This window comes from Penicillium bovifimosum (genome assembly GCF_028826915.1).
Source record: "Penicillium bovifimosum strain IBT 22155 chromosome Unknown utg000005l_segment0_segment0, whole genome shotgun sequence".
NCBI classification, from domain to species: Eukaryota; Fungi; Ascomycota; class Eurotiomycetes; order Eurotiales; family Aspergillaceae; genus Penicillium; species Penicillium bovifimosum.
This window is the reverse complement of record NW_026622714.1, coordinates 2,015,744-2,040,195: the sequence shown is the minus strand read 5'-3', so window position 1 is coordinate 2,040,195 and position 24,452 is coordinate 2,015,744. Positions and strand designations below refer to the sequence as shown.

The window sequence follows — 24,452 nt, the reverse complement described above, 5'->3', positions numbered from 1 at the left end:
AGACTGTAGTTCATAATATTGGTCGCCTGAGGCATCCATAATTACTGTCAACCTGAAATCTTTCAAACTCACCGCCCGGGACAATCTCACCGCCCGACAAAATTTCCCAAAAAAGTTTCAACTTCCCAAGACTCGATCAAGCAAACGTCTTATCACAATCACAATGAAACGCAAGTTGGACGCAAACGATGTCCCATCCCCCGAGGCCCCTGCCGCTGAGGAGGGAGAACTTGACTTTGAAGCTCTTAATCTCGACCCCCGATTGCGCCAAGCTCTGATCAAGGAAAAGTTCACCAAGCCCACTCTTGTACAGTCAAAGGCAATCCCACTTGCGCTGGAAGGAAAGGATATTCTCGGTGAGTGAGGGACATTCATACAGATTCTCAGAAATCAATCGCTAACAGAATCAGCCCGTGCGAAAACTGGTTCTGGAAAAACCGCCGCCTATGTCCTCCCAATACTGCAAGCCATCCTCCAACAGAAGGCTGTACGTGCCCTCTTGCAATTATTATTCCGATCTGATGAGGATGAAGCTAATCCCAAACAGACCGACCCCTCTTCAAAAGCCACAACTGCTCTTATCCTTGTCCCCACGCGCGAGCTTGCAGAACAGGTTCAAAAAGTCATCACGTCTTTCGCCAGTTTCTGCGGAAAGGATATTCGATCCATCAACTTGACACAGAAGGTGTCCGATGAAGTTCAGCGCTCAATGCTGGCTGATTTCCCGGATATTGTTGTGTCGACCCCCACCCGAGTTTACAGCAATGTCAACAACTCCGCTTTGACATTGGACAAAATCACCCACTTGGTTATCGACGAAGCAGACCTGGTGTTGTCATACGGATACGATGAAGAAATCAATGCGCTTGCCAAGGCCATCCCGCGAGGAGCGCAGACATTCTTGATGAGTGCTACACTCACTTCTGAGGTGGACACATTGAAGGATTTGTACTGCCGGAACCCTGTGATCCTGAAGCTGGAGGAGAAGGAAGAGAAAGGTGCCGGCGTTAGCCAGTTCATCGTTCGGTAAGACACTCTGCCGCGCTTCGCTCTAGCAATTGCTAACTCAAGCCTAACAGATGCGCCGAAGACGAGAAATTCCTTCTTACTTACGTCATCTTCAAATTACAACTTATCAAGGGCAAGGTCATTATTTTCGTGGCCGATGTGGACCGATGCTACCGTGTCAAGCTCTTCCTCGAACAGTTCGGCTTGAAGAGCTGTGTCCTCAACTCAGAACTGCCTATCAATTCACGAATCCACGTGGTCGAAGAGTTCAACAAGGGCGTTTACGATATCATTGTCGCAGCCGACGAGCAAGAAGTACTCGGTGTGTCTAAGAAGAAGACACGCGAGGCCAAGGAAGCAGAGGAAGAAGCCAAGGAAGAGATGGGAAGCAGCGAGGACGAGGAGGCAGTTGCCGAAGAAGGAAAGGAAAAGAAGCAACCACAGAAGCGCCGCAAGATGACCAGCAAAGAGAAGGACTACAGTATTGCCCGCGGCATCGATTTCCAAAACGTCGCCTGCGTCCTCAACTTCGACCTCCCCACCAGCTCCAAATCCTACACCCACCGCATCGGACGTACCGGCCGCGCCGGCAAAGCAGGAATGGCTCTCTCCTTCGTCATCCCCGCCGATCAACACGGCAAGCATCGCCCCACCTCCATCCCCAGCACAAAGCACGACGAAACCGTTCTCGCCAAGATCATCAAGCGCCAAACCAAACTCGGCCACGAAGTCAAGCCTTACCACTTTGAGATGAAACAAGTCGACGCCTTCCGCTACCGTATGACCGATGCCCTGCGCTCGGTGACCAGACTCGCAGTGCAAGAAGCACGTGGACGTGAGATCCGCCAGGAACTGATCAAGAGCGAGAAACTCAAGCGCCATTTCGAGGAGAATCCCGAAGAGTTGCGCCAGTTGCGCCATGACGGCGAGCTGCGTGCTGCGCGTGTCCAGGCGCATCTCAAGCATGTTCCTGATTACTTGATGCCCACCAAGGGGCGTAAGGGTATCTCGAAGGAGAATGTCGGGTACGTTGGGTTCTCGAAGTCGAAGCAGAATCGCATTCGCAAGGCCAGAGATCGCAACCGTGCTCGTGGGAAGACTGGTGGAAAGGTTGATCCCCTGAAGACGTTTAATCGGTCGAAAAAATAGGTACATAGTCTAAATTCTGCGGGCGTTTTGGTCCGGATACCATTGTACAGTCATATATGAATCAAAATAGTTTCAATTTGCATTTTCTGGTCTATGTCTACTTGTATGTATTGTTTGTAAACCAGGCACCCACCTGTTGCCTGGTATATGGGTGCATAACCTCACGGGTAGACCGAGAATGCTGGACCACCAGGAGGCACAACTATCTCAGGTTCAACCTGTTCTAGTCCTAGTCCGAAATCAAACTCAAGCCATTTCTTTCCGCTTCTTATTTGCCGAATATGCCTCGATACATCTCGAGCAATTTGAAGGTGACGTGCATGAAGAGAAGAACCCGTCTCTGGCTCCGACACATGAAACGGATCGTTCGGTTCTGTCAAATCGAAAAACCCAGGGCCAATCCCGAGCCATTCAACATCTCTCCATGACCCATTCCACTCTGGGCCAACAGTTTCAGGGCGGTACGGCGTGCCATCTGGATCTTTCCCAACCCATTTCAAAGCCGGTAGCCAGTCGCCGCAGCCCTCAAGATCTAACCATTTCAGGCAGTATGTCGAGCGAGACAGCTGGCGAAGGGTACTTGCAGCCTCGGCCCAATTGTTATCAAAGGCATCTGAGGTCAGGAGAGGCTTTACCGGGTCGCGAATGCGGGTGCGGACAGCGCTTGGATTCCGAGTTGGCATAGGCCAGTGTGCAAGTGAGAGATGGGTAAGTGTTGGTAGGTGTACCAGGAGATTGAGTAGAGCGGACCAGCTGGCGGCACTAGGCTTGGGGTGTGCTAGAGATAAGGCACGCAGCTCGGGGAACCGCAGGGTCTGGGTGACAGCCCTAGGTATTGAGGGACTCGAGATATCACCAGGCATGCCTTCCTCATCCATGTCACGTACTTCTTCATCCCATGAGGCTGGGACGTCCTCCTGTATCTCATGGCTTGAAACACCCACGGCTGGGCTTGTGTGGAGGGTCAATTCGTGTGAGAGCTGTCTAAGGCCTATCCAGTTCCCCAGAGCATTTCCCAGGTCTAATTGACGAATTCTAAAATCGCCATTGACGCCCCTCGACTCGTCAAAGTCTGGGTTGTCCCTGGCCAGCTGGTCCTCATCCCGTTGGGTCAGGAATATCGGCTTTAGTCCTTTCATATGACCCGCTAGAGACGAGTTTCTTGAGTAAACGGCTATGTAACTCATCAACAGCTCCTTTATGTGATTTGGAAGTTGAGACAGGAACGGGCCGTCATATTCAACATGCCAGCACCAATTCAAAGCCATCGATTTCAGCAAAATGTGCACCAGACTCTTCCGGCCCGGGAACATAGGCCTCTGAAGCCGATTCAGCCGGTGAATACTCTCTTCCGAGGTCCCCGGTGTCCGCCCACACAAGTCTTGCTCTGATGCCGCATCGTTGCTCCGGGTGAGCCAGCTCGCCGGCGGCGGAGGACCAACAGTTGGTCGAGACGGGCGAACACCGAATACAGTGCGACGAACGCCGGGGCGAGGTCGCGGTGGTCGAGTTTCGGGGAGCTCGAGTAGCCCTCTAAGCGACGGATGAACAGATCGTGGAATGACAAACGAACGCTGAGCGCTCTGAGATCTCGGAGGATCATCCGAGGATGGACTGGGGATTTGCGTACGGCGAAGGTGACTGATCAGGTCGTTAACTGATGCTGTCGTTGACGCGGAGCCGGTGCCCCGGACTCCAGACCCGCCATGCTGGCGAGACACAGATGGCGCGAGACTGTGATGTGCGGGGCTTTCTGGCTTTGCGTGAAACCGCTGGTGCTTTTTGGGCATCTGCGGCCGAAGTGCGGAATTGAAGGAATGAGTTGAAAGCCCCGCGTTATGACGCTTATCGCTCTAGATTTGATGATAAACACAGTTTACCGCCTTGGTACTGCTGGGTTATTGTCACCGCCTCAATGCATGCTTTAAAGTCTTTTTTTGTTTACTCCGTACGTTTCCTCTTTTCATTCTCTGTAGGATACTCAGACCTTAACTCGCCCTCACTCGCATTTCTGAAATACCGGATGTCAAATACACATTTGATTTCGACGTTCTACCGGTCGACTTTCGTTCTCTACGCTCCAAGAATGCTAAACGCAGCAATGCGGATCTCAAATTCGGATTTGCCCACAAAGGAACCAATTTGCGCGTAACGTAACTACAAGTACTGCTGTTCCCAAGATGCGATGGGTACCAGTTGGTTCCTTTGTGTGTGAATCTGAATTTTCCTTCCAGACTTCCCCAGTGAGTCCTCGCGTTGCTGCGTTTAGCTCCGATCGAGTCACCCACGGTGTACTTGAAATGAACGAACTTGTGGTTTGTTGATAGCGGAATGTATTCAAGTTGAATTTAATGATTGGTTGATAGTGACCACAGCCCATTTGTGGTGCTAATACTTACTCAAAGGAGTAGACAAGCAACACAGACATAGGAACGTAGGTTCATGCTCATAGCTCACTGTTGCTCATAATCAAGTCTATGCAATACAATACTGTACAATCTATTTACATTTTTGAATGGCTTAGATATCCCGCACCCAGGAATCGTCCTTCATATGGCCCTCGCGCTTGGCGCCCTCTTCCAGCCAAGTCTCAACGAGGCCTTCCTTGGGATCCTCGTCAGGCAATCCACGCGACCGGCGAACATCCAAGACAAGGTTCCTGATCTTCAAAGTGACCTCCTTGCGCAGCTCGACGGCTTCTTTATCATTCAACAACTCATCACTGAGCACACCGACGGGCAGATCTCGGGAACTAGGATCGCTCTTTTCGATGCGCGCCTTCAGCTTCTGCCACCGGGAGCGCATGTCGCCAAATACAGCATCAGACTCCACCTTTGAACCAAAGGTGACGCTGATCCGTTTGCCAGGCCTGGGAAGGAAACGCGGGAATTCCCGACTCTCATGCATGACATCGTCGAGGCCCTCAATCCACATTGGAACCACATCCGGGCACTCTTTGGGTTCTAAGATGAGCCGCGCAATTCCCCACTTGAAATAGCGCATGGTCTTGCGTGGTGATTGGTGGATCTTGCCTTCGGGGAAGATATGCACCCAGGAATGCGAGTTGCAGGAGTATGCCGAAGGTGCTAAGTGCGCATCGTGACCGTTGGTTGTGTACGCGACTTCGAGGTCCGAGAAAGGATCGACGCAGACGTTCTGCAGGCTCCAACGCTGCATTTCTGGTAGGGCGCGGTGGTGGTCAACGGGGAACGGACCCTTCGATAACAAGCGAACAGCCTCGGTCATAGCGGGCTGGGCTAAGCCACCAAAGATAGAATGCGCGGAACGGTGAGTGGGTAGGACTTGTCCCATGGCGAAGAACAGAGATAGTGGTCTGTGATTATTTCCGGTGAGTAACCCGATCAATGGAAGCTTCAAGCGTGGCTTGTAGATACCTCGTCTGATAGCAAATATCATGGCTTCCAAATGACCACCGTTTGTTCCAGAATCGCATAGGCAGTATTCCCCATATTATTGGGTCGTCCATTCTAGTATCCCGAGGCAATGTCAGCCACCACGTCTGTAGTATAGGTTGTCGCGATCTGGAAGTTTTAGAGACACGTACACGCTGATATGGTTGGAAACTATCCAAAACAAAGATCTTAGCAATTGGTCTGTCTGGTACTGTACTTCGTCATGGCATACCTGTAATCAATCCTCGCGTCCGTCGGGAAACGTCACGGCGAGAGTCCAACAGTTCCGTGAACGCTTCCTTTCCATGGCACTCTGCATGAGACAGAGCCGAAAGAAAACCGCGACACAAGCCTGCCACTCCCCATATCGTAACGTTGGAGAGAGCCCTCCAAGGGAGGGACGGGGATTCCGCTGTTACGCTCGAATCCATGATGGGTTAGGTAAGAGTGCTATGCGCAATCCATGAACAGGAAGGAGCTTTGCACAAGCTAGTAAAAGCTTGGGAAAGTGACTGTTCACCAAGAACCAGGTGCAATTGACTCAAATGAAGTTTTTGAAGATTGTCAATTTGTCGCGTCCTTGGGAATCGTGGTTCTCGGAATCACATGATTTTGGTTGGGGTTAAACCAGATAGACCAAATCAGCACTCTAGCGAATCAGCATTTGTTGAAATGAGTATTGAATACTCAATATATGCAACTGACTTCCATACTTCGGTCACTTACCTCAGAAGCCCTAATATCTTAAGTTATTCGGCCATAAGACCGAACATTTCGTCTGTTGCTTTTCTATATCCCGCGCACGGACCAACTACACTCCCGACTCCGAGCATGATTTTCTCCCCGGCTACACCCTGACAGCAACACCAACCAGCAATGTTCAAATCAACCCAAGCACTATTCGGCGGTCTTCTCTGGTGCGTATCTTGCTGCCAACTAATACACTGTATTCTCCGAACATTCAACTGACAATTCCTCCGAATAACAGGAAGACCCCGTGGCGCCTCTCCTCCCCCCCAGAAGGCCCGACAGCGCAAGCGCCTGCGCTCCGTGGATCGGGTCGTCGACACTGTCAGCGCCGCTCTCGAGCGCAATGGCCAGACATCCAAGGCCGTGAACCGGTGGTTTGCGGAGATGCCGCGCGAGGAGGAAATGCTGCCCAAGGACAAGTACACTCTGTTCGATAAGAAGGAGAAGAGCTACCGGAAGAGCATTCACAGTATGTTTCCAGTCCTGCTTGGTCAATTTACGATGATACCGTTTGTCATCACTGCATCTGGTCAGGTGAACTAACCGCTTCTTTTCACTTTCAGAGCTGCCCAAGTGGACTCGTGTCAGCCAACGTGTCAACCCTCCCGGTTTCTAGGCGGATTTTTTTCTCCCCTGCGCATGTACTATACATCCGAATCTCGACTCCAGCGGGGGAGTTGTCGGAGCGAAAAACAACATATGGACTACCGGAGTTTTGGCTTTTTGGAATTGCAGCGCGGCTATCTGAAGATGATGATGGCTTACAATTTTCCATTATTACCCCAGCGCTTAGATCAGGCTTTCAATTGAATGCATTTTGACTATACTCCTTCATGCTCTTGCCGGGGTATGTGGAATGTACTAATGATATGTAGGACGAATATTGTGGTAATGAGCGTATGACACAAGAAGTGATGAGATCTCGGTGATCTTTTGAATGAGTGCGAAGACATTGTTGGGTTATAGGAAGGAGCGCGAAGGGAACAACGAGAGGAACAAGGGAATGGTGTTCAGAGGAATGATCGGTTGAATAGAATTCATGAGACAAGGGGGTTCGAGACTTTTCTTTTTTTGGCATCATGGTTTGGGATCAACTTCCCCGAAGCAGTACGACAGCATCTGTTGACTCGAGACGCCACTTCCTTCAGCTTGCCCCGATTGACCCGGCCTTCGTGGAGGGCTTTTTGAACACGGTACCCTCGATGGACATGCTGCCAATCCTCAAGCGTTTCTTGCCAGCCCGCACCTCCTTCGTACCAGGCGTTCTTCTGTGCAGTGGACATCTCAAATCCTTGAGGTGGTTTTGGCAAAGCCCAGCAGCCAGGGTCAATGTGACCATCAGGTGGTTCCTCAGCCGACTCATCATACAGTGTAACGGTGCGGATCGCATCTCGCACCCCAGATATCTTTCTCTGCTTGTTCACTGCGGCCCGCCAGGAGTCGATGCGAGGTCTCTGCGCTCGTTTGCGTCTGGCAACTGGATACTTTGGTCTAGGACTCCAATCAGGCGATGGATAAGGAACGTTGAATCGGGGATCTCCCCACTTGCGGCGTGCATCGTTAGAAACCCTGGATACGGGATCAATTACGAGCCATGTCTCTTTGTTCAGCCAGTGGTTGGCAAGCAAGGCGAAATGATATGGCTTTTGTCCAGGAGTCATTTCGTTAAAAAGCCACACCAATTTGCGATCAAGCCTTTCCAGCATTCTGAGCTCCCAATCACTCAAGTCATCCGCGGAATTCCTGCCTTTCAGCTTCCTTTTCTCTGCGGAAGAGCGAGTAACGTCCGTTCGTGGCCTTTTTCCATGGCGAGAGGAGGCTGAAAGATTGGGGCCGTATGTGGATCGCCATTCATCATACAACGCTGGCCTTGTCTTTGGGATTGTGTCTTTTCCCTGGTAATGACCCCTCGCTGGGGCTGAATACCATTGGATCGTCCTGCTATATATGTGTTGTTCATTTGATAACAGAACCTGATTCCCAACGATGAGTCTGGATTTGAAAGATGTTCTGTCCTCAGAGATCCGCAAACAAATTTCAGTGCTGTTTCTCTGCCGCCGCGAATCGCCACGAAGAGAAGAGCCCGGGTCAGAAATATAGCTGGCCAACAAGTCGGTCATTGGCGTCCCAGGAGGCCCGGAAGAATCACCGATGTTGTCACAGAGCGCTCGGTCTCGCTCGATCTGCATCCTTGCTGACCATCCACGGTATCTACGTCCATGACCATATCGATGAAGTTGTTTTGACTCCTTGATCCGAATTGAGCGGCTGGGCTTTGCTATCTCACACTGAGATCTCGCAAATCGCAGAACAGATTGGATTTGGCATGGAATTGGTTGGCCTCTCTCACTATACGACCACGGGATCGATTTTCGTAGTTGGTAGGACTGGTTTTGTCGAGTTGGCAAGGATTGAACATACGTGAACGGCATCGGTTCGCGCGTGGTGGGCCTTGCTGCATTCCCGCGAGAATTGAACAGAGGTATATGGTTAGAGCTGCTGTTATGTGGCTGTAACGGGTCCCTGAATATTTCTTCTAGAATCGAACGAGTGATGACCGGCTTATTTATGATAGTGGGTGGCCGGGGCCCGACTGTCCCCGTCGTATTAGGTCTCGTCCTGTCAGGTGACTCTTGGTGCTGGACGATATCCGGTACATGAATAGGTTCAGGCGCTGACATGCTGTCTTCCAGTGCTCCATGACACCTCACTCGAGAACAAGGATTCCAAATGTCATCGGCAGTCGGATAATCATCATAGCTCTTGAAGCACTCTGGCAACCAACGTAGTATTCCTTTCGGCCGCCGGCGGCGCTTTTGTTTCTCCACGTCGCCCGGATCCCACCATATCCAACTATAGTCATCTTGTGCAGAGTGCCACGGCAATAACTCTCGGACTCGAACCAAGAAATCACGGATTACTCTCTTGTTTCTCTCGTGCGTGGCTCGGGTGACCCAGCCATACCATGTGCGTGCGTATCGGATGCGAGTGTCTTTGCCGACTCTCAGCACCTTGGCTCGATTGAATCGTCTGATGAACCCGCCGATCTTCCAGAACAAGACTCCAAGTATAAATATAATGACCGTTCCGGCTAGGAGCTCGCCAAATACTTTTGGGTCAATCGACTTGTCGACTTTGACTGGTGTGTTCGGTGGTCGTTTCGGGTGATGAGGGACGCCTGGTGCGAGGGAGTGATATTGTCGAGTAGTCACTGGCGCCATCAAGTGGAAGCCTGAATATACTCGCCAGAGTTAAAAATGAATGGCATATCGTGTCGTCTGTACTCTCGTCTTGTGGCGTGCAAGCGAAGAGTTGGAAGCCGGAGAAACAAGGAAGTAGCAGGTTACGATCGAGGCTTCCCTGCCATTCATTGCTTTGATATCATCTGTTTACATCATTTTGCCTACAAGTTACTTGAATCTGCCAATGTGTCTATCAAGGTGGATTTGCCAATCCAATTGTGGCGACAAGTCACTATATAGCCCTCGTGGTTCTGCAATTCTTCGGGTTCCATAACTCTAGTAGGTAGACTCAATAACAGACTCTCCTCGGTCTTACTGGGAATCATGAATGAGAAGGAAGCTTCCAGGTAAAGAAGGAAAGGAGAAAACAGCGAAGGAAGGTGGATCTAGATCTCGAGGGGCGAACGGAGAAGGAAGGTCAGAAGACTTAGAACGTCAATCTGGCCATTATCTGGGCAGATGACCTATGCCTCTATCCCGCTGTTGCCAGATGCAATTAGAAGCCCTGGAGAAGTCTAGATGCCTTATCCCGTCTCTGGTGGCAAAACATCTTGGGAACCAGACTGCAAACCCCCAATGCTGATGGCTTTGATATCAGAGAATGAGATTGAAAATGACATGTCGAACTCGTCAGTCGCAATAATCCGATTCCAAATCTTCACATGTCGGTGTCGGATGATAATTCAAGCTCCGAGCCAATTGGAAAAATCAAGCTGAATGGATCAGCGGTGTTCGTGCCAGGGTACTGGTACTGGGTACTCTCGATCGGAAGTCACTTACCCGATTAGGAAACAAACAGATCCACAGCCACACCGCAGCCACTCCTTGCAGATCTAGCATAAAGGAGCCACACGCCAAGCCACCTGCGGCTGACACAGTGGCTGTGCACTATTGACTTTGGGAAACCCAAAACAAGGTCGTGACTTCCTTTTGCATTTTGTTGGGCTCCGAATCTGCATATTCAGACTCTATGCTGGATACATCATTCTATCATACTATCGTCATGATGATCTTTCTCCTCTGGTCAGGCTCGACCGCAGATGCCTGGTTCGCAGATTTCGCAGATACGACACCTCCTATCACTTGAGATGCCACATGGTTCTGTGGGTGCTTGCAGGAGTTCCGTGATCGACTAACGAAAAATATCCACAGCTCTCCAAAATCAACCAATCTCGCGTTTTTCCGCATCTTCTGACATTCCCTCGCATTTTTTAATATTTCGGCCGAAGTGGCGTGAGCACAGACCGATCTGAGTTCCAAGGTTATTGATGAGATCGGCGGGACGATCGCCCAGCCTTAAACAAGATGCAATCGGGTCACACAGGATCTTGGTCGAAAGTCGAAGCTTACTCTCCTTTTGGAGTCCATCCCGGATCTGAATCTTACCGAACACGCGCACCTGGGATCTCCGCTAGGATCCTGCTTAAACTGGGTCGAGTCTCGACTCCTGACCTGGTGAGGCTGAACCTGCAGGCTGTCAAGATGTGGCTAGTGAGTCTCACTCTTTACTCCAGCGCCGGCTTTTAGGGGCCCACTGGCCCTTGAGTGCCCATTGGGCCCCATTACGACAAGAACTTCTGAAAAGTTCAATATCTCTCGAAAGGGGAAGGAACCTTGTTGTTTGCAATGGGGCTTCGGAATCCTGATTCCTTTAAATAATGGGGCTTCGGGGTTTGCAGTCGAAGATCCCGGCCCGGTGTTCCAGTGACTTGATGCCCACTCAACTCCTATGTAGAGCGCCACACTTCACCGTTAGGGTGTGGCTTACAGCTCCTGTGTGAAGGGGTGAGACCATGCAAAAGAGACATTGCGGTCTGCTCTTATCCCTTAACCCGACTCGGAGATCATGTCTCAATTTGGTTTAGTTGAAATGGGCACCTCGATCTACTGCATAGCAAATCTACCATAGCCGTGATGAGATACTTGCATACTAGTGCACGCCACAGCCAAAAGGAAGGGTCGGCCAGAATACCAGTTGCCAAATGACAAAAATTGAGGACTCGATACGGAGTAGTTACCTCGCAATGATGGGCTGGTTTCACTGCTTGATCCGTGCACGGAACTATTGAAATGAAAGGATGACACTCAAAATCATGACCCCATAGCCTTGCGAGTCCGGTATCCCCACTTATATCGATCCCAGCCCCGCACATGAACGGTATTCATGCATGCCAAGCCGTTTCCCTGTCACATTTGTCAGGTCTTCCTAGGGGCCCTCGTGGCGATCTGAGTTGGCGCGAAGAGGGACCAAGTCAGAAGCTTTACTTGTAGGAAAGTGGGACGGACCCATGTCGTAAAGGAACACTGGGGTCGATCCCAACGCTAACTCCAGATCTCCTGCAAAAGCATAGTCGATCTCACAGATCGCTTACCTGCTCTCGACACTGTTTTGCCAGGACGCGTACCCATCGATCATTCCCAAACAGGCTTGAAGCATTGAGCTATTCAATGATCTGCCCCACTGTGCGGTTCTCTCTACCAGAACGTGCTGCGGCAAGGATCATTCACCATACCGAGGGATAGTTCTATCTACTGAGCTCACAAATGTAGTTCTGGAGGATATTGTGGTTGCCTTGGCCGTCCCGGGTTCCTGATCACAGATCATCGCTGGAGCTAATCTCGTACTTCTGGACTGTGGCGATAGACCCGGACCCCATCCATGGGCCACGGCCTAGTTGGGTTATGGATCAAACGTTTGTTGGTTCTCGGCGCGTGTCGCGAGGTATATGAAGCTCTGGCTACAGCCATGTTGACTCTTGGTCCAGTCTCCATCATTCTCAGACAACATCCTGATCTTCACCGATTCACCGGGCTCCCTATCTTTTGTTTCTTATCTTTCGAGGTCTTATTCAATTGCATTCTCAATCAACCTCGTCCATTACTTACCAGTCCAAGTCCTCGAGTGGTGAAACCCTTGAATTACAAACCGTTCCAGCCCGACTCTACCATCCCAAAGCACCAAACTGTCAACCAGCAAAGAAGATGGCTAGCCCCGAGTTCACACTGTCCTTCGATATCACACCTCCAACGGCCGCCCAACCCAACGTCCCTTTCACACTCCCAGTAATCATCGCCGTGAATCCAATCGGGGCACCCGCTCAGAATGTGCAGCACCTCGTCGTCAGCGCCTCCCTCCGCAACGAATCCGGTACGGCAGCCGCTGTCGGTCTCGGAGGCAGTCTCACTGCAAGCGTGCGCAGTCGAGCCGGAAATGCAATGAGTGGATACGCAAAACTCAGTCCGCTCACCATCTCGCAGCCAGGAAAGTACCGTCTGCGAGTGATGCTCAGCGCAGCCTCGGTAAATGGCGTCGTCACCAAGGAGTTTGTGGATTCGGCGGTTATCGATGTGCACGCCGGTGCAACTGCCCAACGGCCAAGTGGGTCAAACCCTTTTTCTTTTCCCTCTTTTCTGTCCATCTGATTCTGCGCGCATTTACCCGTTTGGTTCTGCCCCTCTTTTATTGTCTGGTTCTCTTCTTCTTAGCTTCATGCCCAGGCGCTCGCTGTCCCGTTTCGGACTACGCTGACAGTCCAAATCTCTAGGTCCCACCCAAGTAGCTCGACTCCAGCAGCTAACGGCTGAGAATCTCGATATCTCTGTAGCCGATATTGCGACTTGGCAGCGTGCATGATCGATAGATGAACAGTATTCTTTGTGCTTATCTTCCTTTTTTTTTTTTTCTCCTAGGGGCTCTCCGGCGTTGTTGTCGGGCATTTTGTTGGCTTGGGTATACGAGAAGAAAAGTGGAGGTTAGCGAGGTTTCCTTGGAGAAATGCAATCTAATGCGGAGTACAACCGGATTCCTTTTCCGCTACTCCGTACATGTCCACTTTTCTCTTCTCCATTCCATATTTTTCGCTAACTAGCAACCGGGGAAACGTTTACCCTAACCAGTTGATCGAGGCCCAGAAATTGTACGTACGATGGATCGATCTGATCGGGGGCAAGGAAATTATCGGACAATAAAAGTCCATCTTGAGTCAGTAAGGTTATTTCAGGCTTTGACGGCTTAAACGACTTGCCATGCTTCTATCAGAGGGAAGTCGTGAAGATTACGTTGCATATCGCGACTCTCTTTACCCAAATGAGAAACCGCAAGTCTTCAGAGTTCAGGCACCAGACCCACATACCCAGTCTTTGAGCAAAGCAATTAGCACACAAATATCGTCGATCATCTAGAGAATGACACGCCTTTCTTTGGTCCAACGGCTATTCCAATATATTTCCATTGGACCATTTGGTCCTGCTAGAGCAGGCTCCATATAGGTTTACGTACTTCTAGTGCTGCGTAGAAGATCGACCTAGCAAGAAGTCATTATGATTGTTTTCCCGAATACACCCGACAGTATGGGCAGTGGTTACTCTATACATGAGACCCTGAGGTATGAAGTTATGACCGGATGTAGAGCTATAACTAAGTATTGAGTACTTACGTGCAGTATGTACAACGCTCTCAAATCGAGGTATGCAGTACTTGCACTCAAAGTGCTACAAATCCTCACCGATCATTAAAAGCTTGGGGTACTTCAGAAAACATAATATCAGAGCCCATTTTGCTACTAAATTGCCCAAATCATAGATTCAAGTACAAAGGTCCATCATTGGTCAGACCCGTCAAGCTGTCATGGGACATGCGGGCCGTCCTCTGTGACCAGCTAAGTCAGTTTAATAGATCACCTGCATTTTCCCCCCGCTTGTAGATCATCTAGTGCAGAATGATATCTTAAAAGGAATCACTTGCTCTCATCATTGGTGTGGACCGCAGCTCAGCACAGGGGCACTAGCACCAGATTTCTTCCTGTGTCTTATCATCTCTCGGCTATGTTTCCTCCTTGATCTACTAATCAACCAAACAGCGAATCACACCTCCCAGCTCCCTGACTTGCAAAAATTTACATACCTTGGTCATCTCCTTCTGCAAATGAGGGTTCATCCGAGCAGTCACCCGGGCAAGGTGTCTGGCAATGCATAGCCCAGCCTTGCCCGTACTAAGAGGCTTTATAAAGCCATTTCCCGCGAGTCATTCCGATCCTATTTCTAACCTGAACAGCGGATATTGACATCATCTCCAACCCCTACGTGCACATCATGGAGACAGGATAAAAGCCTTTACCCATATCGTTTCCTCCAATAAATACAAACCTCGCGCCTTCCATCGCTTAGACAGCTAAGCCAAGAAATGCCACAACAACGCCACCACAGAAGACACCACACATGGCCGCACTGCGGCTCAGAATTGTGCATGCGTCAGCCACACAACCTAGATATCCACGTCTCAAAGCCAGACGCCGGTCCCGCGCGCTACATCGCGCCGTCCTTCCAGACAGCTGCAAGCGTCAGACAAAACGAGCTACTCTGCGACGACATGGGGATGCCAGAACTAACCCGACAACCGAAGAGGGTATCTCGGCTTTGGTTTCGGTCGAATAAGGCGCGAACCGGAACCGACCAGATTGCTCTGTCGGGGTCGACGGGGCAGACTAGGATTGCTTATTGGGGTGTGTTGCGGCGGTTGACACGTCGGCCGCCTATGATTAAGTCGAGGTCTCTGGTTGGTGTGCCTTCGGTTACGGGGTCAGGTCGGAATTATGTGGCTACTGGCAGTGGTTGGGTGATGTTGCAGGGAATAAAACAGGACTTTGTTGGGGGGTCTGGTGGAGATAGACTAGCTGGGGAGGTTGTTGATGCCGCGAGGATTCCGAGCGTTCTGAGCGAGAGACGGCATCGGAGGCGTCATTCTGAGCAGCCGCGGGCGTGGAGGGAACCGAGTGCTGCGCTTTGGACGGTGAAGGAACATGAGGAGTGATTGCTCTTTTATTATTTGTTTCATGGTTGGTTGGTTTGGGTTTGCGTCTGGCTTTATATTTGGCTTGATATGAGTGATTTCGAAAAGCCGGAGCGTCTTTCCTTTTGCGCTTTGGTGACAAGCTACAAATCAAATTATACACTGGTCCGATGATGGTCACAGCATGGATATCACGCTCGTTGGGTAGATGCAGAAAAGGTATAGAGTCCAAGTTCGTAGTCCGTAGACTTCGGCTAGGTAGGATGTGGACATCGTGACCGTGGAGATGGAAGCGGTGGCAGGCATTAGTCACACCCAGGTCTTAGAGGATGATCCAGTACGTCCACTGATATAATCTCGTCAGTACGAACCAAGGTAAACGGGCATTTCTCTCCGGCTTGTACTCTCGTCTGCGGGAATGTGGTTGACGTTATAGTCGGTTCATTGCGGTAAATAAGAGCATCCGTCGGTTGCTACCATATCAGTGTCAACGCCTTGGTATATAGCCTAGTGAAGACCAGATATTCCTCATAGAACTATTCAATGTTGGAGTTCTCCCAGATACATGAGTATTTGACTGCCAAATGGACGGTTGAGCTTCAGTTGAGCTTGTCAATGAGATGAGAGACATTGAAGATCAGCCACTCATTTGGCAGCAAATCCTGATGTATCTTGCGGAGGGGGTGTATCAGGAATAAAAGGATGGACATGGTATCGAATCGTATACAATACCCTAAAATACCCATGGGGATTACCCCGGCTTGCACTTCTTGACGAAGCCAGTGATTGTGAATGTCAACGTGTCGTAGCTTAGTGCGTAGTTGTGGTAATTGTTTAGTAACAAGGCCGATGGTCTGCTTGTTGTCAAACTGCAGGGAGACAGGATGACCAGTATTGATATCGATTGTTTCGAAAAGTCACCTCCGCATGAAAAGGGACCTGCCAGCTTCAGACAAGGCCAGCAACTCAGCTTCGGTAGTATAATATTGGTCGTGATCGTTTCCTGCTTTGAGGCATTCCAACCATTGCGGGAACTCGCTGCAGACCATGGATCTACGTTGTTCGCGATCCTCGGTCCTGGACACGCTCCATGCGCCTGTCAAGTCATGGGAGATTAAGAGATCACGTTCGAAGCAGCGCGCCGGTCACCGAGTCAACCGTCGAAAGTACGTCGAAGGATGTCCTGCGACATTCCCATGCTGGTTGTCTTCGGGGTTCTGAGAGGAAGAATGAAAGACAGGATGACATATAGGAGAATATTCGCAATACATTACCCTGTCGACGGGATATTGAGACTGTCAATCGGAGTCAATTTCGTCGGGAAGAGACTCACCGCAGGCGACCGGGAAAGCTCGACCATGGATGTCGAGGGAGGAGAAAAAACCAAGCAAGCACCAGATCGAATTGAGGGTAGGAAAATCCGGACGTAGGCGTAGCCGCGTAGCAGCATTGTAAGTCGGATGAACAAGTTCAGTGGTTTGCAATTGAATCATGGCGTAGTTTTAGGGTCGAGTACAAGTCAGAAGATGTTGGTATCACCAGCTAGGTTCTGTGTACACAGTTAAGTGGACAGGGTTTGCGCTTCCAAAGCAAACGTCAATTGATTCAGGCCAAGGTAGCTGTGGATGAAATGGATCGAAATGAAATGGATCGAGGATATCAGTGTGTGGTAGTTGCGTGTTGTGACGGTATCTTTGAGACACGGAGGATTTCCAAAAGATCTACAGTTGAACCCGCAACGAAGATCTGCGTCCACCACGCGAACGAGACGTTAACGGGAAACAGCTTGCAGTACGTCACAGCACGCAACTACCATGCACTGATCTCCTCGATCCATTTCATCCATTTCATCGACATTTACTGTCAGACTCGGATATTTTGTGATGGAGGAAAGAGTCCTGCTGAGTCGCCTGAAACCAGTGATAAGACACACACTCGGCGGCAATCAGCAAAGAGAGAAATTCGGGGGGATGTCGAAGTTCTGCTACACAAGAAGAAGAATATATGAGACGAAAGAGATTGATTCAATTGTCTGGAGAAATAGATGGTAGAGAGTAGAGACTGTATATTCTAAGAGAAGAAGGGAAAGAGGGGGAAACGGGGTAGTTAATGGACGCGTAATGCCGCTACGCCATAGGCTCATAGCCAATCGAGTGCCCTGTGGGATAGGACGATTCGACACATCACATTTTAAGCGTTTTGTTTGCACAAGCCCTCAACCCATTCCTGATCGGAACTGGCGTGCCGTGAGTGCAGCGTGTACAGCTTGCTTCCAGCCGTGTATCCTTGGCTGACGGATTTGTGGGGGCCAAGTGACTCACTGAGACATGTGTGCCGAGACCCTCGGTTAGCACGGAATTCTAGAAGGACGCTAGAAAGCTATTTGAACGTGTTTGATTGGCGAAGAGAAATGAACGGGGAGCACACGTAGGGCTGGTCTCACAAGAATGCGTATTCCGCTGTCTTATTGTCCTGGCCCCGCGGACATTGGCCAACTAGAGTGACCCACTTGGGCGTGCGAGTGGAGTCATATTCCACGAAGGGACTCAATGTACTCCGTACTCCGTATGTATTTGGCGTTGGAGAGTTGGATGTGTTGTTCTGGAATGACCGGATATCTGAATGACTGTGTACGCAGTACTGCGTATATGCACATTCGGGCCGATGGAATGGCCCAGGTGTCGACGTGTCAGTTCGAGTATGGGAGATGGGAACACACAGACGTCGAGACGTTGCGGTGAATCTGCGGGGTCCAAAACGCGGGACGAGGAGGCTCCAAGATAAACATTGTCTCTGATTGGCTGGAGGCCGGGCGATAGGGCACTTCCGCGCTCCAAACCAGGGAATCTCACCGACACACCCATGAATCACGCTAAACCTTAACAGTGGAACCTTCGGGCTCGTTTTGTTGATTCCCGTTGGTTGACAGTCATGTGTCATGAGTTTGATTGGGGGTGCCTTCACTAGGCTACTCCTTTCGCATGTCTTTGTCCGTGTTCGACTGCATCATAGCTGCTTCCTCCTGCCTTCTGATTGGTTTGCCCTACGGGCCCTAGGACGATCACAGGAGATGGGAGGCTACCTGTCGAGTGCAATGTCTGGAACATAAATAACCCCGTTCCTCAGGCTCTTTGTTTTCGCTTTTTATCTTCAACTCATATCTATCCTAGTGATGCACAGTCAATCCAACGACTACCCTAAAAGATCTTTCTCCCAAACATCAACTACCTCCATTACTTCTCGCATTACGCAGTGCTCCCAGGAGAAGAAACACTCTAAACTTTCAAAGCTTTTCCGATCCAAGTCTCCTGCTCCAATCGACATCCCACGACCCTACCAGGACACAATGTCGCAGCCTCGAGATATCCCACGGAGCAATCCCGACGCTTCATACTTCCCGGACCAAAGCTACACCTCAACCAGCCCCACCCAAATGTCTCCAAGCATGTCCTCGCCGCAATCCCCCAAGCAGGACCACATTAAGCGTGCTCCCACTCCGACCCGCAGTAACAGCGGTGACTACAAGCGCTACAGTGGTACCGTCAACCACTATGGACGCCATTCGAATGACTGGCTATTCGGCGGTTTCAGTGTTCGCGATACTGTCCGTGGCAGCCTCGACAGGCTCCGCAACCAGGATAAGGAGAGCTGAATACCTGCTCCTCTGCCATCTCGAATACCACCAAATTTTGGAACTCCTTTGCGGTCGACTCTGGCCTGTTCACGGCATAACTACATCTCATATGATGCCGCCCATTCCAGCCCTTCGGCGAGAATCAGAAATTCGATTCGCCACGGTTGAAGCTTTTTTGCTTCAAGGCTCTGGTCTGCCCGGTGCGGGCTTCATCGCAGGAATGTTTCGATGCAGTTCTTTGACATAACTATATGTGGATTCCCAGTTGTCTTTGATCTACCTCATCTTCAACTTGACTCCTGACTCTTTGGCCTCCCTGTACGTGATCGCCGAACTTGAGATCTCGCCGGTCGCTTATCATACGCCTTCGGGATCTTGAATGCTTCGTTAGTTCCTATATTTTGAAATGTGTTGAATGTTCCTGTCTCTTTCTATGGATAAGCGCGGTTTTATTTCCAACTCGTTCATGTGCGAACGGACCTTGGGAATAGCCTCAGCTACTAGTTGTGAATTCATATCTTTACCAATAAATTATTTGTATCAGAGGCGACTCCATCAGTACAGATAAGCCTTACATATTATATTCTTCATCTTAGGTCGAGCACCGATTCATAAATTTGTAGTGTCGTTAAAAGTTGGCTTATATTGTCAGAAATGGCCACATAGTCCATCAACCAGCCAAGTGGCCGAGCAGTAACTCAGCCATCTTATCTTCCTTGGTCTAGTGGTGATGATTTCCGCTTGTCATTAAAACCGATAAGCGCGGGAGACCGGGGTTCGATTCCCCGAGGGAGAGATTTCTTTTTGCTTTTTGCCGATATTTTCTGGCAGTTTTTACTCAGCGCAGCGTATAATTTTTTATTTTCCAACGGTCTCGATGCATTCATAGATTTCTATTCACATCTGTATTAACTGTTATGCCGACTATTAGGTGGGTTCTGTCTGTTGAGGCGTTCCAACCTAAAGATAAACTCAAGTTCGGAGATATATATCGGTCCGAAGTTGAGAGTTGCGGATGCAACTTTTCATCCCATGGTGTGTGTCCATCGAAACATCCAATGTTAAGACATCAGGAAATCTGCAATCATCCTTCAGCCCGGGCCTTCAATAAAACACGCTTCAAAATCTATCAACATGTGGTATCGAATCCAGGCAGAACTGCCCCATTCGTCATGGTGCGAGGATGTGGCTTGTGCCTTGGCCACGGGAGCCTAGATCGGGGCTAAAGCTAGGCGATATTTAAGACATCGCGCCGGCCCAGTTTGACCCCCGACAGTTCTTCGGCCATCATGGACTTCTTTGCTTCTCTCCGTGGTACAATGCCTGGGGTATTTGGGGACGACGATGAATCCCGGGATGGATCACCTCTTCCACCGATCCACACCGCAGTTGATGCAGAAGATGTGGATCAGGTACGCCAATTGGCTGCCACGACAGGCCCCGAAGATATGACAGCGGCTCTGTGTCGAGCCTGTCAATCAGGCAAAAGTAAAATCGTTGAGGCTCTTCTCGGGACCGGGCGATGCGATGTCAACGCGACAACGGACGGGAATACGCCATTATTTGTGGCCGCATCAAAGGCCGAGTTGGAAATTGTCAAAATTCTGCTTCAGAATGGTGCAGACGTCACGATCAGGTCCAAAAATAGACGAGACAAACTCCCAGCATTCACACCTCTCCATGGAGTGGTAGACAGCCTGCGCCCATATCAGAAGCTCGATGACCTGCCTCGCTACGAAGAGTTAATGCAGTTGCTGCTAGATGCTGGGTGTGATATCAATGCACGAGACGCCCACGGGAATACTGCGCTTCTGCTCGCCGCACACAACGAAGTCCCTCTGATATCCTTCCTATTGCAACATGGAGCAGACCCGAACATCGCAGAAGACCGGGGAGGCACGGCTGCGCATTTCTTCCACCATCCTCTAGACCATCCAGAGTGGTTTCAAGCGCTCATGGAGCATGGCGCCCGCCTGGACATTGTTCGCCGCGAAGATGGCCATACTCCCTTACATGCTTTTGCGTCCAAATGCCAATTGGGCGATCTTTCGTTGTTCCGTCCATTTGTCTCGGATTGGTCGATGACCGATGGCAAAGGAAACACACTGCTTCATGTTGCAGTCTCGAAGTTCCGTCTCGAGGACAAGACTGTTGCGGAACTGTTGAAGCTCGGAGTGGACCCGAACCATAGGAATCACGAAGGACGACAGGCTATTCACATGGTTCAGGCATCCAGAGAGGCCCTGCCGAAAATTTTGGACATTCTATGCGCAGCTGGTGCAGACATTGAGGCTAAAGACTCTCGTGGAGGCACGCTTCTCACGAACACCATGCGTGGACACCTGGACTGGAATGGTCGCGAGCTCATTCAATGCCTAATCAGTCGCGGAGCCGACATCAACGCACAGGACTACAAGGGCAATGGCGCATTGTCATATCTGGTTGAGCCATATACATTCCGTCCTGAGAACTTGGAGTTCTTACTTTCCCTTGGAGCGGACCCGAATCTCGCCAATCACGAAGGGGACACATTCCTGCATCGTATTGCAGCGAACTTTGCTACCATCAGCGAAGACACGGTTCTCTTGTCCATGTTACAGCTGATCACATTGGGAGTCTCTCCGACGCTTCCCAACTTCCGAGGTCGTACACCTTTGCATATGCTGTGCAGTCAGTCGTCGGATAATTTATTCGCAGCTCTCGCAGAGGGAGGCAAATGTGCTATCGACCTTCTTTTGGACGCGGGGCTTGATATATCTCTCAACGCGAGTGATTACCAGGGAATACGTCCCATACATCTTGCTGCCACAGTATCGGAGCTCCTGACCGGCAAGCTGATCGCCCGCGGGGCCGATATCACCACTTGCACAAAGGATGGCCGTAACCTGCTGCATATTGCGTCAACCGCGCGACAAAGCAACGTGGTCGGGCTGTTGTTAGACCACTACGACTCCGACAACCTGAGTTCAACGATCAATGCTACCTCGACAGATGGCAGAACGCCATTGCATATCGCCTGCCGCTCCGGACAACTGGAGACAGTGAAGCTCCTCCTCGCACATGGCGCAGATGTCAGCATTGAGGACAAGCATAATCGGACTCCTCTAGATGCATGTGCCGACTCTATCACGGAAGATCAGCTCTGGGAAGCTGCGGACGATCAAGAAAACATGATGAACACATATTCTGCGGCCGGAATTTTAGGAGATGATGATCGCCGGCCAAAAATGCCCACGGCAGGCAACAAAAGGAGGCGCGGGAATCCCAAAAGCTTGGGCTGGAAAGGAGAAATCACGTCCGAAAGTGCGACTATTGGAGTGGGACGAATAGTGCGATCAATGGCGTCTCATGGAGCTCTCGCATTCAAAGAGGGTTTTGGCGTGGGCCCCATGTACCATGCAGTTTCCAAGGGGAATGAGGAAATGGCTGTGGAGATGGACAGATCATTAAGAGAGATGAATATGGGTACGAATGATATTCTCTCACTTGAGACACAATGTCTTCTGCTGCGCTCTCAGCACCTTCCGGGTCTTTTTGAGAAAGAGTTCAAGAAGTACGTCTCTGAGACCAATGTGCTCCCAATGATACTGCGTGGCTACCACCACGAAGTTGCAGAAGTTCTGGAAAAGAGCTATGCTCTCATTGAGGACAAATCCTCCATGCCAGCGATCATGACGTCTCTTGGGCGATGGGGATTCTCGGAGCTCTTTGCTCGAATTGGCAGTTTGATGCCTGGAAACTGGATAAACGACACCACCAACCATCGACGTGGCAAGCTGACGCCATATCTTTTGACAGCTGGTCAGCGAGACCTGCCCAACCTAGATGTCATCCAGGTTATGGTCGAACTTTTTGGTGCGGATGTCAACATAAGATTCGAACCGGATATGGTCGACAAACCCAGGGTTTACTACCAGTCAAAGATGGCATTAGCACGGCATTACAAGCCGGGTGACACAATCCTTCACCAGCTGGCTCATGGTACACACTGGTGGTATGAGCCAGCCATTCGGTACCTTCTACAACATGGGGCCGATCCAAATGCACGCAATGTCACAGGAAAGACACCCTTATGCAATGCAGTCTCACGGGGAGAGCTAGGCGGCCACCGCCAGCTTGAAATTACCCAAATATTGCTTGAGGCCGGTGCTGATCCCAATATCACCGCGACATGTGGCTATACCCCGCTGGCCATGTCGGCACATGATACCAAACTATTCGAACTACTGATTGAGTATGGTGCGTATCCAAATCAGGACCACCCCATGGAACTGTTCCAAGCCTTGTCAAGCTTCAACATCGACGTGGTCTCCGCTCTCCTCGAGATGGACCTGGACTGCAACACCACGGTTCTATCCAATGAACAGGAGCATTGGCACACACAACGTGTCCAAAAGATCGTGTGGGACGCCACAGCCGTCCTGCGTCCTATCCACTATATCTCAATGCTGCCTTTCAACGAAGCCAACAGCCGTGACCATGCCTGCAGAATGATCAAGTTCCTGATGGAACGTGGGGCTGATGCATTTTTGCCTTGCCATGAGAACCAACTTATTCTACACGAGATCTTCGCCGGCGGAGGCATCATTCAACCCTGGCTAGAGCTAGCTGATCTCGATCTTGAACGACGCGACCCTTCAGGTAGAACGCTGCTGCTGGCAGCGGCGAGCTGTAACATTGGGACAGACTCGTATGCCTGCACAGTGCCGGCATATCCACTTCGTGGTGGAAAGATTGGGCCGGCACTGTGGAAGGAAGATGACCCTACACGTGCTATGACCCTGTACGAGCGCGGTGCAGATCTGCGTGCTGTAGATAACGAGGGAAACAACGTACTGCATTACCTGGCGGATGTTCAAGCCTCCCACAGTATGTCTGGATCGTTTGAAATTCAGGAAACGATGTCACTTTTCTTGGAAAAAGCCCCCGAGCTGGTACACCAAACCAATGTACATGGACAAAAGCCTTGGTCGATCGCGGCGGAGAAGAACTTCGTTGAGTACATGAAGATCTTGCAGACCGAAGACGTGGGAGCTGAATAGTGCGGTTGGCTTCATGCTTGTTTTACTTAGTATTATGAAAATATGAGACTGTTCAAAGTCCAAACTGCTGTGGATGTAGCTGGTAATCTCAGCCTGCTCATGAATAAGTGGTAATAAGTGGACAGATTTACATTTACAGAGTAGTCTCGTTAGTGTGTGACCGGACGTAGGAACTGTCGTTATCCGTCAGAATCGTCATGTACTGTGTAGTTAAGACATAAAGCATTGATGTTATTCTACACAGTACTCCGTACCTTTCTACTCGTATTCGTATTTAGCCTCTACACGTGGCCTGTTTGTGCCTGTTTTGTGCCTGATCGGCTTAATTTTCAAGCTTAAAAATAGCCAAGGAATTACGTCATCTACCCCACACTCTCGGGTTGCTCGACGTCCACTGGTAAGCAATACCAAGCTTCTCTCATCAGC

At 50.3% G+C, this 24,452-nt stretch overlaps 9 protein-coding genes across 9 annotated transcripts; 6 read left to right on the top strand and 3 right to left on the bottom strand.

The window, feature by feature from the left end:
• Positions 1 to 163: 163 nt before the first annotated feature.
• On the top strand, positions 164 to 2,157 carry dbp9 (ATP-dependent DNA/RNA helicase; the record flags this gene model as incomplete). Its single annotated transcript, XM_056666683.1, has 4 exons — positions 164 to 356; positions 411 to 487; positions 548 to 1,026; positions 1,080 to 2,157. The coding sequence occupies 4 exons, from the start codon at positions 164 to 166 to the stop codon at positions 2,155 to 2,157; spliced, it is 1,827 nt and encodes a 608-aa protein (XP_056520279.1).
• Positions 2,158 to 2,318: 161 nt separating this feature from the next.
• On the bottom strand, positions 2,319 to 3,947 carry N7515_005938 (uncharacterized protein; the record flags this gene model as incomplete). The annotated part of the gene is made up of 1 exon (XM_056666682.1): positions 2,319 to 3,947. The coding sequence occupies one exon, from the start codon at positions 3,945 to 3,947 to the stop codon at positions 2,319 to 2,321; it is 1,629 nt and encodes a 542-aa protein (XP_056520278.1).
• Positions 3,948 to 4,677: 730 nt separating this feature from the next.
• N7515_005937 (tafazzin) lies at positions 4,678 to 5,469 on the bottom strand (the record flags this gene model as incomplete). Its single annotated transcript, XM_056666681.1, has 1 exon — positions 4,678 to 5,469. One exon carries the CDS (start codon positions 5,467 to 5,469, stop codon positions 4,678 to 4,680), a length of 792 nt encoding a protein of 263 aa, XP_056520277.1.
• A 977-nt stretch (positions 5,470 to 6,446) lies between these two features.
• N7515_005936 (mitochondrial 54S ribosomal protein mL60) lies at positions 6,447 to 6,936 on the top strand (the record flags this gene model as incomplete). Its single annotated transcript, XM_056666680.1, has 3 exons — positions 6,447 to 6,477; positions 6,559 to 6,789; positions 6,884 to 6,936. The coding sequence occupies 3 exons, from the start codon at positions 6,447 to 6,449 to the stop codon at positions 6,934 to 6,936; spliced, it is 315 nt and encodes a 104-aa protein (XP_056520276.1).
• Positions 6,937 to 7,357: 421 nt separating this feature from the next.
• On the bottom strand, positions 7,358 to 7,981 carry N7515_005935 (uncharacterized protein; the record flags this gene model as incomplete). The annotated part of the gene is made up of 1 exon (XM_056666679.1): positions 7,358 to 7,981. One exon carries the CDS (start codon positions 7,979 to 7,981, stop codon positions 7,358 to 7,360), a length of 624 nt encoding a protein of 207 aa, XP_056520275.1.
• Positions 7,982 to 12,544: 4,563 nt separating this feature from the next.
• N7515_005934 (uncharacterized protein) lies at positions 12,545 to 13,196 on the top strand (the record flags this gene model as incomplete). The annotated part of the gene is made up of 2 exons (XM_056666678.1): positions 12,545 to 12,941; positions 13,108 to 13,196. The coding sequence occupies 2 exons, from the start codon at positions 12,545 to 12,547 to the stop codon at positions 13,194 to 13,196; spliced, it is 486 nt and encodes a 161-aa protein (XP_056520274.1).
• Positions 13,197 to 14,744: 1,548 nt separating this feature from the next.
• N7515_005933 (uncharacterized protein) lies at positions 14,745 to 15,371 on the top strand (the record flags this gene model as incomplete). The annotated part of the gene is made up of 1 exon (XM_056666677.1): positions 14,745 to 15,371. The coding sequence occupies one exon, from the start codon at positions 14,745 to 14,747 to the stop codon at positions 15,369 to 15,371; it is 627 nt and encodes a 208-aa protein (XP_056520273.1).
• A 3,151-nt stretch (positions 15,372 to 18,522) lies between these two features.
• On the top strand, positions 18,523 to 19,002 carry N7515_005932 (uncharacterized protein; the record flags this gene model as incomplete). Its single annotated transcript, XM_056666676.1, has 1 exon — positions 18,523 to 19,002. The coding sequence occupies one exon, from the start codon at positions 18,523 to 18,525 to the stop codon at positions 19,000 to 19,002; it is 480 nt and encodes a 159-aa protein (XP_056520272.1).
• A 1,271-nt stretch (positions 19,003 to 20,273) lies between these two features.
• On the top strand, positions 20,274 to 24,026 carry N7515_005931 (uncharacterized protein; the record flags this gene model as incomplete). The annotated part of the gene is made up of 1 exon (XM_056666675.1): positions 20,274 to 24,026. The coding sequence occupies one exon, from the start codon at positions 20,274 to 20,276 to the stop codon at positions 24,024 to 24,026; it is 3,753 nt and encodes a 1,250-aa protein (XP_056520271.1).
• Positions 24,027 to 24,452: the final 426 nt, after the last annotated feature.